General features: G+C 58.3%; 2 protein-coding genes and 6 non-coding genes across 8 annotated transcripts; 3 read left to right on the top strand and 5 right to left on the bottom strand.

Annotated features, from left to right (window-relative positions):
• The first annotated feature begins 2,607 nt into the window (after positions 1-2,607).
• Positions 2,608-5,137, top strand: LOC135305224 (uncharacterized). The gene is made up of 2 exons (XM_064428693.1): positions 2,608-2,957; positions 3,262-5,137. The coding sequence occupies exons 1-2, from the start codon at positions 2,750-2,752 to the stop codon at positions 4,467-4,469; spliced, it is 1,416 nt and encodes a 471-aa protein (XP_064284763.1). The 5' UTR covers positions 2,608-2,749; the 3' UTR covers positions 4,470-5,137.
• Positions 5,138-8,099: 2,962 nt separating this feature from the next.
• Positions 8,100-8,229, bottom strand: LOC135305542 (small nucleolar RNA SNORA35). Its single transcript, XR_010366661.1, has one exon. It is a non-coding gene; the product is annotated as a small nucleolar RNA SNORA35 (small nucleolar RNA).
• Positions 8,230-8,702: 473 nt separating this feature from the next.
• On the bottom strand, positions 8,703-13,470 carry RPS8 (ribosomal protein S8). The gene is made up of 6 exons (XM_064428694.1): positions 13,329-13,470; positions 12,398-12,504; positions 11,933-12,032; positions 10,395-10,570; positions 9,335-9,464; positions 8,703-8,864 (listed from the first exon to the last, which is right to left on the bottom strand). The coding sequence occupies exons 1-6, from the start codon at positions 13,330-13,332 to the stop codon at positions 8,755-8,757; spliced, it is 627 nt and encodes a 208-aa protein (XP_064284764.1). The 5' UTR covers positions 13,333-13,470; the 3' UTR covers positions 8,703-8,754.
• Positions 9,022-9,093, bottom strand: LOC135305533 (small nucleolar RNA SNORD38). The gene has a single exon (XR_010366652.1). It is a non-coding gene; the product is annotated as a small nucleolar RNA SNORD38 (small nucleolar RNA).
• Positions 10,091-10,163, bottom strand: LOC135305532 (small nucleolar RNA SNORD38). Its single transcript, XR_010366651.1, has one exon. It is a non-coding gene; the product is annotated as a small nucleolar RNA SNORD38 (small nucleolar RNA).
• On the bottom strand, positions 12,573-12,657 carry LOC135305531 (small nucleolar RNA SNORD55/SNORD39). The gene has a single exon (XR_010366650.1). It is a non-coding gene; the product is annotated as a small nucleolar RNA SNORD55/SNORD39 (small nucleolar RNA).
• Positions 13,471-14,001: 531 nt separating the features above from the next.
• On the top strand, positions 14,002-14,116 carry LOC135305549 (U5 spliceosomal RNA). Its single transcript, XR_010366668.1, has one exon. It is a non-coding gene; the product is annotated as a U5 spliceosomal RNA (small nuclear RNA).
• A 1,586-nt stretch (positions 14,117-15,702) lies between these two features.
• LOC135305546 (U5 spliceosomal RNA) lies at positions 15,703-15,817 on the top strand. The gene has a single exon (XR_010366665.1). It is a non-coding gene; the product is annotated as a U5 spliceosomal RNA (small nuclear RNA).
• Positions 15,818-16,268: the final 451 nt, after the last annotated feature.

Raw genomic sequence — 16,268 nt, 5'->3', positions numbered from 1 at the left:
CCTCCTCTTGAGTCAGGGCTCTCCTGCGGTCACACCGAGCCCCCACAACACGCAGAGCTCCCTGCCCTGTCTCCCATGACATGCACGTCTGTAGATACACACACACACAACACCCACTCACGGGGTATTTCCCCCCACAGGTGTTACCAGCGTGTGTCACACCAACAGCTCACGCCTCCTTCCCACTGAAAGGTTGTGGTCCAGGGGGAGTTGTCAAAGCCCCTGTGGGCCCTGCCCTGCCCTCCCTCCCTTGTGGCAAGCTTGGATGCAGGCAGACGCTCCCCACGGGGCTTGCACTCCGTGCCAGGGCCCAGCCAAGGGCTCGCAGCGGGGGCGCCGGGCACACGGGAGCGGTGGAAGATGCAGGGATGCTGGGATCCGCCATCCTGGCCCCTCGGTGCTGTTCCCAGCCCTGCGGCCGGGCTCTGCAGGGTGTGCAGTGCAGCCGGGCCAGGCCCCACGGCCCTGCTGCTCCCTGATGGCCCTGGCCAGCCTCCTGTCACCCGAGAGGGGCCATGGAAGAGCGCTCGGCATCTCTCCCTCCCCACGAGCTGGCAGAGGTGCCTGCAAAGCCACAAGCGCCACAGCTGAGTCTGAGCAGTGTTGTAAGAGCCCCTCGCTCTCCCCGCTGTCCTTCCCTTGCTCACACCACGTGCAGGGTGACTCTGTGCCCATCCCGGGCTCTGTGCCTCAGTTTCCCCCCACTGCTGCTCAGCATGCCGCCGATGCTCACTGCGCTCCTGAAGGTGCTGAGGGTTTTGTATGAGCATCTCTGGCAAACAGCCCCATTCGTCCCAGCAAATCCCCTTTCTAGGGAACTGGGGACAAATTAACTCCACATTTTTTTCGGCAGAAAAACCGAGAAAACCTGCCTGAAGAGAAAGAGGAAATGACACAGAGCTGACTGGATTTTTTCTTGTGTTTCCAGCTTTTGCAGGGGAAGCACACACAAACCCACCAGCACACAGGGCCCAGGAGCAGGCAGGGACGCTGTGCCCGAGGGAAGCTGCTGTTTCCATCAGCCCGGGGCTCCCCGGGCGCCGGTGCCATCACAGGTTTTCCGACCGACGGAGGCCCCAGCTGCGGGCAGCCGGAGCTGAGTCAGCGTCGGAAGGCAGAGCGTGGGTGGAGGCACCCCGGAGCACAGGGAGCCCCGGGGGACCCGTGGGGGCTGATGTGACAGACAGGGGCTGTCCCGGGACGGGGGGACAGCGGGGACCTGCCAGCACTGAGCTGCCATCCCTGCCCTGCTCCCCGCTGCCTCTGGGCCAGTTCCTGGACCCCACAGCCCACGTCCTGCCGGGCTGAGGCACCTCCTCTCCAAGAGGGATGGAGCCTGGCAGCAGCTGGGGTCCCCGTGGGGTCCCATCTCAGTCACAGGTTTTCCCATCACCGATCCGGGGCAGTAGGAGGAATTGTGGTTTAAGATCAGCAGCCTGCTGGGCTTGGGGAAGGGGAGGCTCTGGGGTGGGCTCCTGACTGCCTGCAGCTAGTTAGGTGGAGTTATAGGGAAAGGGAGTCAGGCGCTTTGGGGATGTGTACAGTAAAATCATGAAAGGCACGCAACGCAAGCTGCATCAAGGGAAATTCCATCTAGATATTAGGAAACTTTTTTTCCCCTTGTGCATGTGGTAAAATATCACAGGAGCCCAGAGAGGATCTCTGTTCTCCATGGTGCTCAGCCCTGGCCTGGTCCCCCCACCCTCGTGGCATTCAGAGATGCTCAAAAACACCAGGAGCAGGGGAGCTGAACCCAGCTGCCAGCTCACATCTGCACCAGGGCTGCCTTCCCAGGGCACTGCTGTGTGCCATGCTGTGTGCCCTGCAGCCCTGGGCTGCAAGAGCCACACCAGCCAAGCATCGGGGTGCAGACAAGCTGCCCAAGACCGGGGTGACAGCCCTGGCCCCTTCAGGAGTGGGGCTTTCCCATCCCTCAGCACAGCTCTGCAGAGCAGGGGGCTGCAGCCGCCAAGGAGGAGGATGGGGAGGGTGGCTGGTCCCTTGGATGAGCTGGGGCAGCAGCAGGGGCCAGGGCACCCCAGGAACTGGGGCACCAGGCACCAGAGTACTGCACAGCCCAGGTCCCACCTTACCCACCTCCACTGGTACCCACGCAAAGAGCTGTTGGTGCACTCCATGTGCCTCAGTTTACCCAATTCACCCCGTAGCGAGCACACATGCACTTTCAGGGTGTGAAAACAGAGCTCCCCTCTCCAGCACTGCTTTTCTGAGGGATGTAGTGCTCATGTCTGCCTCTGCTCCTCCTTACCAGCCTGGGCCTTGTGTGGGATGGAGGGAATTATTAGGGGTCCAGCGATGGAGTGCAACGCTGGCCCTTTTCATCCCCATCCGGCAGGAATGTGCACTCTGCATCCTTTCCCCAGCGGAGCTGGCAGTTTCATCCAGCTGGGCAGAGCCCTCTCCCCATGCCAGGAGTGACAAACTCAGCAGAGCCCAGCCCAGCCCTTCTGCAGGAGCTTGGGGGGCCGCTGATGGAGTACGGACAGGACTGGAGGGACACGGGGCTTCTGACGGGGCAGAGGGGTGGAGAGGGAGAGGCTGGGAAGGGACATTCCTTCTGGGGAATGGAGAGGGGAAGGGGGAGGATGAAGAGGGGAAGGATGAAGAGGGGAAGGCTGATGAAGGAATGGCTTACGGAGGGGGGGCAGAACACGGGGGCACCCCGGGTGATTGAGTGCGGGTCGAGCGTTCTTTGGGGGCTCCGCTGCTCAGGGCGGCTGGAGGGGTCATGGCGGGCGGGACCCCTGCGAGGGGACGGGGCACGGGGGCCGAAGGGCGACCATGGGCCGGGCCGGACGGGGGCCGGGGCGGGATGCGGCGGGGCCGGGGCGGGATGCGGCGGGGCCGCCCCGCGGCGAGGCGGAGCCCGCGGCCGCGCCCGGTGGGAGCGCGGCGGGACGCGGAGCAGCCCCGGAGCATGGGGCGAGCGGCGGCAGGTGAGGCCGGGCAGGGCAGGGCGGGCTCGGCCGCGGCTCCGGGGGTCGCTGGCTGCCCGCGGGCACCCGGCCGGAGCAGCGGGACGGGCGGCACAGGCAGCCCCGGGCTGGCGGGGGAACGGCGGCACTGCAGGACGGACCGGGAGGATCTGCGGCGAGCGGGTCCTTTCGTGGTGGGGGGAGAAGTGGGGGTCACTTTTCCCACTGGAGAAAGGGAGCGGGAGGCTGGAGGCACAGGGAGGGCAGGGGGCACAGGGAGGGCAGGCGGCACAGGCAGTCACCGTCCCCTCCGCTCTCCCCGCAGGCGCCGGGCTGGGCACCGTGTCCCTCTGGGGCTGCCTCCTGCTCGCTGCCGGCCTTGCCCTTGACCCAGCGCCGCCCGTCTGCAACTGCTCGGAGCCCATGGACTACCAGGCTTTCCGGGAGGCTCCGCTCCCTGAGAGCTGCTGCCTCAACTTCACCAGCTCCAACATCACCCAGCTAGACTGGGGAGCGCTGGTGGGGGTGCAGGGGCTGCGGGAGCTCTACCTCTCCCACTGCAGCATCACGGCCATCAGCAACGCACAGGGAGCCCCTCCTGCCTTGGAAATCTTACACTTAAGTCACAACCTGCTGGAAAGTCTCCCTGGAAGCTTTCTAGAAAATGCCCCTAATTTGAGGGTTCTTTATCTGGACAGCAACCAGCTTCAGGAGCTACCCAGGTCCTTCCTGAAGGCATCTTCCCAGGTCCAGGAGGTCTACCTGGGCTTCAATGCCCTCACCTTTCTCCCTGCCAGCCTCCTGAAGCCATCTCTGCTCCAGCTGCAGCTCTCCAACAACAGCTGGGACTGCAGCTGTGCTTTGCTAACCAACCTGGAGGGCTGGTCCAGCCAGGCTGCTGAGGTTATCTGCCACACACCGGAGCACTACCACGGCGTGGGCCTGCAGAGCATCCCCCGGGACGAGCTGTGCCGCTCGCACGGCCTCACCGCCCTCTTCATCTGCCTGCCCCCTCTCCTCATCCTCACCGGCGTCACTTGGTGCTTCTGCCGGCAGAAGAAAAAGACCAACTACAGCCTCCAGAGCAGGTCCCAGAGCCAGCGGGCCATGGCAGAGAGGAGCAACGTGCCAGTGTCTGCAGAGCCCCACCACTACATCCCCTACGAGCTGCCCGCTGCTCCCTCCAAGACTGAGAAGAAAGTGCTGCTGGGGAAACAGGTCGTGCTGCAGCCCTTCGTGGATCCACTGGAGAGTGGCAGAGACCTCTACGAGGAGGTGGAGATCCAGGTGGGATCCCCCAGCACTCCCCAGGTGCCATCCCACGGAGGGCAGCTGGGCACCCCAGCACCAAGGGCAGAGGAGCTGGGCAGTGAGCCAGAGGTGGACACTGTGAGCGTGAGTGAGGTCCTGAAGGACTCTGCTGACCGGGAGAAGATCTACATGAGTCAGACCACCAGCTATTACAACCTGGTGCCTGGTATCGAGCTGGAGGACTCGGACAACCTGGAGTATGAGACCATTGACCTGCACTGATGCCAGGACTTGGGCTGTGCCTGGACACACAGCAGGATGGCAGGGGCTGGGCAGCATGAAAGCCACCAGAGCAGGAGAGGCATGAGCTGTCCTGCTGTGGCTGTTTGCAAAACTGCACCCCCAAATACCCATCCCTTCCCCTGTGCTGCTGCGTGAACCCTCGCTTGCCACGTGCTGCAGCTGGGCAAGGCTGCAAGGTGCTTCAGGCTCTGGGGACCCTACCACAGGCTGGTGGTGCCTGAGGAAGGGCGTGGAGGGAAGGTGGGGGCTGGTTTTGGGGATCAAGTGATGATGCTGTGAGTGCCAGACCCACTGACCAGAGCTTCCTCTCTTGCTGGAGCCAGATGGTGCCTGGCACAGACCTGCTGCTCTCCAGCCTGCAGGGAACACGGTCTGGAGACACGAAACAGGGCTGGCCCTGCCTGTGTGGTCTGCAGGGAGTGCTGCATTTGGACGGGGTGCCCTGGGCCTGTCAGGGGAAGCCTGTGGTGGCTCTGCCTGCTGCCCACCCCACAGTGGCACAGGGACTTGAGACAGTCAATGCACGTGTGCTGCTTCATGGTGTGTGTGTGTGCACACACAAACAGGGCGGCATCAGAGGCAGCCCCTTGCAGACAGTCCTGGAGGATCCAGCTCTCGGTAAGAAATATATCATTTTACTCCTGGCAGTGTGGCTCCATCCCTTTGTGCTTTGGGGTAGTGGGGAGACAACAAGTGGGATGTGGGAAGTGTGGACTTCACTCCTACCCCATCTACCCTCCCCTGCCCTGGGTGATGGCCCAGTGAGGGTCTTGCCCAGCATCCCTGGAGTCTTTGTCGCTCTGGCAGAGCAGAGCTGGGCACTGGCTAGATGCCAGCAGAGCCTTTGCATTGTATCAGGATTTACAACAGGGGTGGGGAAGGTGTCAGCCTGCTGTAAATGCCACAGATCCTGAACAAAGCAAGAATTTGTGGGGCTCCTGGGAGCAGGGCACAGGCTGGGGGTGCTGTAAATCACTACCCAATACAGGCACCCCCAGCCAGTCTCACCCATGGTGCTCCAACCCTTCTCTGCAGATGGGGGCGAGGACATCTTTGTCCTCCTGCCCAGGGGGACATTCTCCAGGCTGGAAGCTTTGCTGGCCACCCTGTCTGCTCTGGAGCCGTGCTGGGCCTGGTGCCCAGGCAGGAAGGGAGGGAGCTGGGCAGGGCAGGACGTGGTGCTCCGGCCGGCAAAGGAAGTGGTGTTTCCTGCAGGGCTGTGGGGCTTCCAGCAGCCTGGTGGGACTGCTCAGCCCCAGCCCTGCTCAGCCCCAGCCCCACATGGCCTGGGGACAAGGATGGGATGATTTCCCTTCATGTCTGTTGCCACTCATGGATGTTTGCCCCTGTTTTATATCCAGCTGGACTTGTTCCTTCCCTGCTCCCTCCTAGGCCCTGGGAAAGTATCCCAGCCTTTAATATCCCTCCATCACTCTCTGCCAAGTACCACAGAGTACCCTGGCTCATGCCACCCCCACATTCCCACAGGGACAGAGGGACCAGAAGCTGCCACAGAGCAAAGGCAGGACAGGCAGGGTTAGCAGCTGTCTCCAGGGGCTGCAGCCCATCCCATGGCTGCAGATTTTGACTAGGGCTAACAACAGCTGCATTTTTCACCTGTGCTCCAGAAATGCCCACAGCCCTTCCAAGGGTGCCCCCTCTGCTCAGGTACCCTGGGGTCCCATTCCCAGGGCTGCTGGGAATGATGTAACATCCTGTCCTTTCCCTCCTTCTCATGAAGCCTAAATTCAGATGCCAAAGCTGATGCAAAGGGAGCGACCCAAATCACCCCACTGGGTCTTATCCAGCCCTTGCTCTGGTACCTGCAGCCCCTGCCCAAATCTCAATCTCTGACAGGTGGCAGGGGTGAACAAACCCAGTGTTCCCTGTTGTTGGTCTGTGACAGCCCTGGCACACTCAGACATGTTTTCCCTAAGAAAATTAGTTTAAAAGTTCTCTTTCCTGCAAAGGGCAAAAGTCCTGGGGACTTTCCCCCTTCCTTTAAAGCTCCCAAATTCCTTCAACAAGCCAGCCCTGCTTCTCCCTCACCGCCTTCCAGGTCACTGCTGGACCTATTGAAGTAACCACAAGGTCATTTCCTGGGTTGGATCATGTCCCGTGAAAATACCCCAAAGTTAATGCTGTGTGGAGCTGAAAGAGCCACTCAACAGCAAGGAGCAGGACACAAAACAAGTGACTTCACTTGGCTTATGCTGCAGCTGATCCTATGAAAGCAACTCTTTTTAAATTCAGACCCTCCACCTCTCAAAAGTGGGTAAGGTCCTCAGCCTAAGCTTTTGCAGTGCTGAAGTCTAGCCAGGCTAAAGCTGTGCTTAACCCCAGCCCCTGCCCATCACTCCCTGGCTCAGTGCATAGCAGGTTTGCCCACTCCCAGGCAGGTAAATCCCTGCACCATCCATAGGGCTGTGCATTCCACAGCCTGCACCACTTTGGGAGTGAAGTGCCACACACCCTGGCCAGCTGCCACTGCTGTTCCCATGTCACACCTCCAGGTGCCACTTTCCTTCCCACGGGCAGTTGCCCTTGGCAGCTGTTTCTCAGAGTAGTAACTTTGCAATAGCACACATTGATGAGCCATACTCCTGTTCATCAGGGGACAGACAAGTTTATAATCCTGCTGTGACACCAAGCCGGCATTTGCTCCATAAAGCCCGAGTATCTCCACCTGTACAAAGTTCCCCAGAAACACCCCGAATGCTGTTTGCACTCTCTGGAGGATGACGGGAGAGAAGAAACACACTCAGAGGAAGCAGCCGTGACACAGCCCTGCCAAGGGCACTTATCGCCTCCGCTCCACCTCTCTGCAAAGCAGGCGTTGCTGGAGAGCAGGGAGAGTTTACACCGGATCACTATGGAGAAGGAATGTGCTTGTGAAAACATCCCACCCAGCCCGGTCCCACTGCCAGGGACTCTGGGACTGCAGGGCACGCAGCTGGGCTCAGTCTGCTCTCAGTGCCCAGGAGCACTGACCCAGTCTGAGGGACTGCCAGGGCACACCTGTGGCACTGTGCTGCCACGGGCACCAGAACTGGCACCGTTCTGCAACGCTCAGCTCTGGCACTGACCCGTGCTCACCTCCCAGCCAGCAGCACAGCACGAACCCACACTCCCCAGGGCACCTCCTGCGTCACAGGAAAAAAAATTAAACCCTTCCCCCCAAAACTATTTGCGGGGACAGAGTTGCATTTTTGAAGCGTGAGACTTGGGTCTTGCCACAACTCTCCTTGGGGCAAGATGATCATGGGCCACCTCCCTTCAGTCCAGAGCTAATAATTGTGATGCTGGGGCTGCAGGAAGCCTGATATGCACCAGTGGTCCAATGGATAACTGAGGCTTTTGTGAAAATACACAAATGGGATGAAGTGTGCAGTGTGTTCACCTGACAGGCACAAGGTGTGCTAGCCTGGCCTGCCCTATGGCACAGGACCAGCCCTCAGATGGGCTCCTGACTTCCCCCAATACCTGCACGAAGAGCAACTATTTTCAGAGATTTAAGGAGAGGAGCCTCTAGGAAAGGTATCACCCAGAAAAGCTTTTGTTCACCACAGCTTTCCAATTCCCCCACAAGTGGCAGAGCACAAAGCTGGAGTTTGTATCCAGCTTTCGAAAGGGACAGACCATGATGAGAGCCTGGCCCTTCTGCTAGAAGGAATTGATCTTGCACTGGAATGAGACCAAGGAGGTCAGGAAAAGACCAGCTGGTCACTGAGCAGTGCCACCTAGTTTGGTTAAAGATACTGGATCCTGCAAGGAGATGTACAACCAGGCAGGAAACACCGAAGGGGGCTGCTGGCCTGAACCAGGGGATGGGAGCTCAGGTAATGTGAAGGCAGGGGCACGAGTTACCAGCTGCAGAGGCTGAAGGTGTAATAGCCAAGTTTTCAGCCAGACTTGCTCCCACGAACCCAGAACTTTTCATGGGGGTGCACATTTGCACCTACCTCCTGCTCACAGGTTCCCAGTATTCCCCACTTCTGCCAAATCTGACAGCTTTTTCACACACACGTGGTCCTGCAAGCCACTTAGAACCCAGGAAGATGTTTTACTTGAGCACATGCAGGGTCAAGTTTTGCCTGAAGACATTAAAGGGCTCAGGGATTCCTGGAGTTCCATCTTCCTTCACATTTTACAAGGCAGGTGGAGCTACAGAAGCCCTCTCCATACTGCACACACAAATGAGCACACAACCTGTTACGGTAGAAGACTCGTGGTTTATTCGTTCTCTTAGGTCAATAGTTTTTATTCATTTGCCTTTTCTGGCCTTGATCTTCCTCAAGTAGAACTCTAATTCCTTGCCTTCCAACACGTACCCATCAGCTCGGCCACACTGTCCGGGTCTGGAGGCAATGCAGGCTGCAAGGAGAAGTCATCCAGTTACAGTCTGGCAATTCCCCACCCCAGGGCACACAGCAAAGAACAGGCACTGCACGCAGCCCCTCTGCAGTAACCCAGTCTCCAGTGTGGAGGCACCGTGCTCTGGAAGCTGCGCTGCTGCAGTCCCTAATGAAGTCCTCCTCAGATCTCCAAACTGTCATCGCTCGGGTTCAGTAGCAGAACTGGACAAAGGTCTCATCACCAGAAGACTTCAGAACACTCAACTGTTTGCCAGAGTTTGAAACATCAAATCTCTCAGATGCCTGAGGCACATTTTTCTGACACACACTTGCTCATTTTGCTAGTCTTGAGCCCCTTTCTTTCTCAAAGCCCCAACAGGAATAATCGACTGCAGAAGCCTGGCTAGCCAGACTTCCCCATCCTGCCCCAAGTGGGGTATCTCTGGAGAAGATAAATAACCAGTCACATTAATGCTGCCAGGGACTCACCAAGTAGCTTTCCTTGCTGGAACTGCTCCTCAAGAATACTTGCTATCTTGGCATTCTTCTTTCGCTCATCGTATTTTTTCTGGATCTTCTTTGAACGCTTCTTGTTCAGTATTTCCTCCTCTTCAGGAGTCTAAACCCAAGACCAAAAGCAAAAAAAAAAAAAGTTTAACAAATGGCCACCTTCCACTAACACAGGTGTTTTCCACTACCATGAAGGAAGCCCTTGTATTCTCAACACTGTACTGTTTTCAAAGTCATGCCTGGCTGAGGTACAAATACTTTGATCTCACAGAACCAGGTCCTGCATTTCACTTTTGAGACCAAGAAATGCAACACTGCTAACCAGAGTCACTGCTGACAACTGAGCACATTGCCCTCGGGAAGGCTGTTCTCAAGTCAATGAAACTGCAAAGGTTTCCCTGGTGAATCACTTCTACAGAAAGCAGTGAATACTCTTTCCCTCTGCAGAAATAATGAAAGCACTTGGGTGTGGTGCAAGTCCAGGCAGACGAGCTCTCCCCCTGCTTCTGCACTACACAGCACCCAAACAAGAACTGCTTTGCTTTTAATGCAAGAATTTATCTGAATGCTACACGTGGGGTTTTAAATACCTTCTAGCAGTCCAGGGTTTGATTCTTAGATTAATGGCTCAGTGTAGTTTCAAGACACTTAAAAACATGCTGAGGTTCAATGAGCAATCCCCAAGCTTCTCACCAGAGCAATCACTGCCCAGCACAAGAACCCAGCCTACAAAGTCTTCCTCAGCATCCTAAATTGTCATCGCTCTCCCTTCAGTAGCAGAACTGGACAAAGGTATCATCATTAGAAGACAAAGATCTTGACAGGCAGGTCCTTGTGCACAAATGGGTGAGAGCTTCTGCGAGAGCTCCTACTGAGCACTCCATTAAGAGAGCCAGACTTATCCTGGGAAGCTATGGGGGCACAGCTCGGATAAGCACTGCTGGGTACCCCACCCTGTCCCGGCAGGCACTGTCAGGACGGGAACTGCCTCTGGCAGGGCAGGCTGTGTGCAGGGGCCAAGGGGACGAGGCAGGCGTACCAGCTTGGCGCCCTTCTTGCGCCCCAGGGGCAGGGCGTAGTGCGCCTCGTACCACTGCCGGTACGGGGTGCTGTCGATGAGCACGATGCAGTTCTTCACCAGCGTCTTGGTCCGCACCAGCTCGTTGTTGGAGGCGTTGTACACAACATCAATAATTCTGGTCTTGCGAGTGCAGCCTTTCAAGAGAAGAGCATGAGGTCAGACCTACAGGGATCAGAGTGTGCAGCTCACAGCATCTCACACAAGCTTTTTAAATAACTTTGCACTCAACACCCCACCCAGTATCTTCCAGCCTGCCTGGCACTGAACTAAATTTAACTACAAGATGCATCTATTTTTCATCCATCAAATTTTCTGTTGTTAGGACAGAAATCTACATTTGGAAATGAAATCCCTCCTATATGAAAAACCAGGACCAGTAGCCTTGCTGGAACTCATCTCAAAAGTATCTAAGCAACCCTAGAAAATAACTTTCCAGGCTAGCAAGATCAGCAGATGCCAGCTAGCACTGCACACAGGGCTCAGTGCTGTATGCACTTGCTAGAATTACTGAATTAAGCCATACTGAGTGGGACTGCCCTGAAACACATTTCATAAGCCATTTCTATAGGATGAGGATCTATGAGTAATTGAGAAGGGAAGCTGCTGTTTTCACCCTTCCAAGACCCCCCTGAAGCATGCAGCCTTGGTTACTAGATTTGACTGTTTAGCAGTCACCTGCCCTGAAAACAGCCCCCCCATATACACAAAGACCCTGCACGGGTGGCTTTTCTCCCTTCACTCACATACCTTGTCCCTGCTGCAAGGTACACTCAGCCTCTTCACATGTGCAATACTGACTGTAATGACACTTTTCACTGCACAGACAATGCTCTGAGATAACTGAAAGCAGGTCCTGTCCCCTCACACCATGCAGGTCACCAACCCACCACCCTCCTTACTGCTGTTTCACCATCCTACTCAGCACTCAACACTAACTGAGCCCAGGCTCAAGAGATACTGTTGTCAGCTTGTAAAGCAAAGAAAACCGACCTTGCTCAGGGGAAATATGACAGAATCCCCCTCCTGCTTCTGGGCTTCTTACTTTTGCTTAGCAAAGCACCAAAATGAAATTGCACATGCTAATGTGACACTGTCCTAGGGTCAGGCCTTCTCACAAGCATCCTCAGAGCCTTTCTCTGTTGCTCAACATCACTTAACTTTCAGTAACCCTATCCACTGATGAACAAAACTTGTGTTTCTGAAGAACTACTCATATATAGGATTTCAGCCCCTTTTTAGTCCCCCTCCCCCACAAAAAGTTAATGTCAGCATGTCACTCAGTGTAACTATGACACTCCTATCACTGTGAACTTAGTGGAAATCCAAGTCCCCTAAGGCCACGTAAGGTCAAAGTTATCATCATCACCATGCACGCTGCTTCAGCTGCCAGCCCCAGGATGCTCGCTCCAAGCCCACAGTTCCATCCTTCCACTGTGCAGCAGTACCCAGGCCAGCACAGGTGTCCCTGGCACGCAGCAGGCTCACCACATACTCACACTCTGAGCCCCAGGAGAAGTTGCCGACGTCCAGGCGAAGGGCTCGGTACTTCTTGTTTCCCCCGCGAACCCTCACGGTGTGAATCCGGCGGGGGCCAATCTGCAGGCACAAACACGGGGCTGCTGCTGGCACTGTGACCCTGCCCGGCCCCCCAGGAGCCCGGCACAGCCCCGCCTCCCAGGCAATGTGGTCAGTGTAACTATGACAGACCCCGGCATCGGCAGACGCAGTGAACGACCAGAACGGTCTGTGCATCTGCCTAAGGTGAAAGCTTCATCACTCCAATTGCCTGCAAAAATGTATCGCTGCTTTCCAGCGGCAGGGGGGAAAGCACCACCCTTCAGAGAAGGATGGTCAGATATTGAACCCCACACCAAACAGGAGGAATGTAAACCTCTAATAGCACAGCAGCAGCAACTCGAGTTGGAAAACATGATTCTGACCAACCGTGCCCAATCACTCACCTTAGTGTTGGCGGGAGGTCGCCCCAACTCATACTTCCTCTTCTTGTGGTAGGGCTTCCTCTTGCCCCCAGTCTTGCGACGCTTGTGCCAGTTGTCCCGGGAGATACCTGCACGGAGAGCAGCGTGGTCAGAGGGTGCCACGGGCCCAGCCTCACGCAGCAGCAGGGCGCGGGTCTGAGTCCTCAGCTCTCCAAGGTTGGTATCCGCACAGTGCACTCAGCCTCATGCAGCAGTCAGAGAAGCTTCATCATTGACACTCAGACCTGCCCCGAGCACACCCCTTCCAGCAGAGCTGTACAAGGCAGGCAGAGCCCCTGTTCCGCGCTCTCTCTGGGAAGCCGCCTCCCCACGTACCTCGCGTGCTGGGCGCTCTCTGGGAAGCGCCCGATGCCGATGGGACAGGCACACTACAGCAACCATCCTACGCTACTGGAAGGATGTGGCGGACCCCCATCCCACCTGTCCGCTGAGCCCCTGCGAGAGACACCCCGAATCAACTCAGCCTGCTGGGTCCCCAGCGGGGACCATCTCTGCAGAACGCGCCGCCTCCGCAAGGCCCCGAGCTGCCGACGTGCGCCGTGCTCCACAACGCACCCCGCACCCCTGCTGACGGGCCCGCCGAACGCTGCTCCCCCCCACCCGCACCTGCTCATCTGCGCCAGACACCGGAGCGAGCCCAGCGCCCGGGATCTGCAGGAAATTATGGCGCAGCGAGAAGAGGCCGCCCGCCCTCCTCATCCACCAGCCGCCATGTTGGGCCCGCTCACCCTCCCCCCGCCAGCGGCTCGGCACCACCGCAGCCGCCCCCGATGGCGGACGGCGCAGGCCGGCGGTAGGCCCCGCTTGCCACCCGGTGGGGGAGCGGGGCGGATGCGGCGGCGCAGCGGGCGGATGGCGGCGGATGGCGGCAGCGCCGGGCTCCTTCACTCACCCATGGCGCGGCACCGGCGGAAAGAGGCGGGGCGGAAGCTCGCGGGGCGGCTTGGCGGGACGAGCTCTCGCGATGCGGTGACGTCACCGCGCCGCCAGAGCGAGGCGCGCACCGTTGCCTGGAGACGCGGTGGCGGCGGCGGCGGCCGGCGCAAAATGGCGGCGGCCCGCGGGGAGCAGGCATTGCCGGGGGTCTGTCCGCCGGGTCACCGCGCGCACGCCTCCGGGCAGGGCCGGCAGCTCGCCGTGCGCACGTCTCCGGGCAGGGCCGGCAGCTCGCCGTGCGCACGTCTCCGGGCAGGTCCCAGGGCCCGGCGAACCCGAGGAGCGCAACAGCCCTCGGGCTGCGGGTCGTGACAGCCTCATTAGCATACGCACATTAGTATTCTGGTTCATTTGCATGCCCGGTGCGCGGCGCGGGGTTCATTAGCATATCCCCTATTAGTATTCAGATTTATGCCGCTACCCAGGGTGCCCCGCGCGGCGGCGGAGCGGCCCCGGTCCGGTTTCGGGCCGCCGCTGCCCGGGGCTGCTGCGGCCAGCGCGGGCCGGACCCGTGCCAGTGCCGCGGGAGCGGAGCGGGCCGGCGGGAGAGCCAGGCGGGGCGCCGCGAGTCGCCGTGTCCCAGAGAGGGACAGCCCAGGGACGGGCTGTGCGCGACGGCCCGCCATGGCATACTCTGGTTTCTCTTCAGATCGTATAAATCTTTCGCCTTTTACTAAAGATTTCCGTGGAGAGGAACAGGCACGAGTGTCGAGAAATTTTTTGAGGCTCCATTTCGGTGGAGCTACCCCTACTCTGGTTAAAAAATAGATCAAAAAAAAAAAAAATCTGTTGAGGAGTTCTTGCTCTGTATACGGGCAGTGAAAAAGGAATGCGATGTATGTGATGGGACATGGATGCATTAACTACCGAAAGTGGTAGCTGAATCCTCCGCCACCGTCTGTGTCCAGACTTCACAGACGGATTACAGGAATTATTCGGGTGCGGCCAGGGTGCCGTGGGTACTGACGTTACATCCAGGTGGAGACTGGAGACGAGTGACAAGTGCTGTCCCTCAGGGCTGTGTCTTGGGACTGGCCGGGGCTTTTAAAGTCTTTATCAATGCCACAGGCAGCGGGAGTGGGAGCACCCGCAGCCAGATGACAAGCTGGGTGGGGTGGGTGACACTCCTGAAGGTGTGGGTGACACTCCTGAAGGGCACGGTGCCGTCCAGGGGGACCCGGACAAACCCGGCCCCACAAGAACCTCATGCAGTTCGACAAGCCCAAGTGCCCTGTGCTGCCTCTGGGTCTGGACGATGCCAGGCACAAGTGCAGAACACAGAGTGGAAAACTCACTGAGAGTAGGTCTGATGAGAAAGAAGTGGGGGTTCTTATGGGTGGAAAGCTGGACATGAACCAAGAGTGAGCAGTCGGAGCCCACAAAGCCAGCTGCATCCTGGGCAGCGGGTCAGAGGAGGCAATGCTGCCCTTTGCTGCTGAATCCAGCTCTCTGGTCCCCAAGAGGAAAGACAGGGATATGTTGGAGCAGATCCAGAGGAGGCTATGAAGATGATCAGAGGGCTGGAGCCTATCTCCTGTGAGGACAGGCTGACATGCCTAGGGTTGAGCCTGGAAGAGAAAAGGTTTTGGAGAGATCTTATTGAGACCATCCAATACTTAAAAGGGGCCTATAAAAAAAAAAAAAAGGAAAAAAAAAAGAGAAAATTACTTTTTACAACGGCATGTAGCAATAGGGCAAGAGAGAACACTTTAAAATTAAAAGAGGAGATATTTAGGTTGACTATTAGAAAGGAATTCTTTCCTGTGAGGGTAGCGAGGCACTGGAACAGGCTGCCCAGGGAAGCTGTGGCTGCCCTACCCCTGGAAGCGCTCAGGACCAGGTTGGGCAGGGCTTTGGGCGATCTGGTCTAGCAGGAGGGGAGCCTACTCGGGCACAGGGACGCGAACGAGATGCTCTTTGAGGTCCCATCCAACCCAGACCATTCAGTGACTCTATTTTATTTTCCTCACAGTTTTAAATTTCATACTATTTTCTTTGATTGTTAAACTGTTTATTCTCACCCCGTTCCGCCTTCCCGCGGGCTGGGCGCTCGGCGAGCGGCTGCCGCAGCCCGGCTGGGGTCGAGCCCCGCCCCGGCCCCGGCCTGATTTGCATACCCAGAGTGCTCCGCGGCCCCGCCGGTGCCGGGCCCCGCCGCTGTCCGGCCCCGGGCCGCTGCCCCGCGCGGTGAGGGCTGGCCGGGGTGTGCCCGCCGGGCCGGGCCGGGCCGGGCGTGCGGGGCCGGGGGCGGCGCGGGGCCGAGCGGCGCCTCACCGTGACTTGTGCGGGGTGGGACTGACACCGGCCACGTCGGGGACGGAGCGGAAGGCATACTCTGGTTTCTCTTCAGATCGTATAAATCTTTCGCCTTTTACTAAAGATTTCCGTGGAGAGGAACAGGCACGAGTGTCGAGAAATTTTTTGAGGCTCCATTTCGGTGGAGCTACCCCTATTCTGGTGAAAAACAGAAAAACTCTTATTTTATAAATGAACGTTACGTCAGAGTTACGTAAAAGCGTAACGTCGCCCTACCCTGACGGTCACCATGGCTGCCCGATCTCTGCGGTGTGTACAGCCGCACCTCGATATTCCGCCGGCCCCGAGCTTGTCCTGCCCGGCCGCGGCTGGAGCATCCCGCGGCCGCTCCGGGCAGCGGTGCCCGTGCCCGCCCCCAGCCGCCCTCACGGGGCGAAGCCGATCGCCCCAGCCTCCTTTCCCCGGGAGCGGCACCACCGCCCGCCCCCAGCCGCGCTCACGGGGTAAAGCCGATCGCCCCAGCCTCCTTTCCCCGGGAGCGGTACCACCGCCCGCCCCCAGCCGCGCTCACGGGGTAGAACCGATCACCACAGTCTCCGCTCCCCGGGACTACATCTCCCGAGAGGCACGGCCCGCCGCC

The sequence above is a fragment of the Passer domesticus genome, chromosome 7, assembly GCF_036417665.1.
Source record: "Passer domesticus isolate bPasDom1 chromosome 7, bPasDom1.hap1, whole genome shotgun sequence".
Lineage (NCBI taxonomy): Eukaryota > Metazoa > Chordata > Aves > Passeriformes > Passeridae > Passer > Passer domesticus.
The sequence above is the reverse complement of the archived record's forward strand: the minus strand, read 5'-3'. Positions and strand labels throughout refer to the sequence as shown.

Excerpts from the sequence above, each read along its gene's own strand:
- LOC135305224 (XM_064428693.1), top strand. The coding sequence starts at position 2,750 with ATGGCGGGCGGGACCCCTGCGAGGGGACGGGGCACGGGGGCCGAAGGG. Across the intron at positions 2,958-3,261 it reads CATGGGGCGAGCGGCGGCAG|GCGCCGGGCTGGGCACCGTG; the intron begins GTGAGGCCGGGC and ends CTCTCCCCGCAG.
- RPS8 (XM_064428694.1), bottom strand. Across the intron at positions 10,571-11,932 it reads CTTCTCCTGGGGCTCAGAGT|GCTGCACTCGCAAGACCAGA; the intron begins GTGAGTATGTGG and ends TTCTCTTGAAAG. Across the intron at positions 8,865-9,334 it reads CCAGCAAGGAAAGCTACTTG|CCTGCATTGCCTCCAGACCC; the intron begins GTGAGTCCCTGG and ends TTCTCCTTGCAG.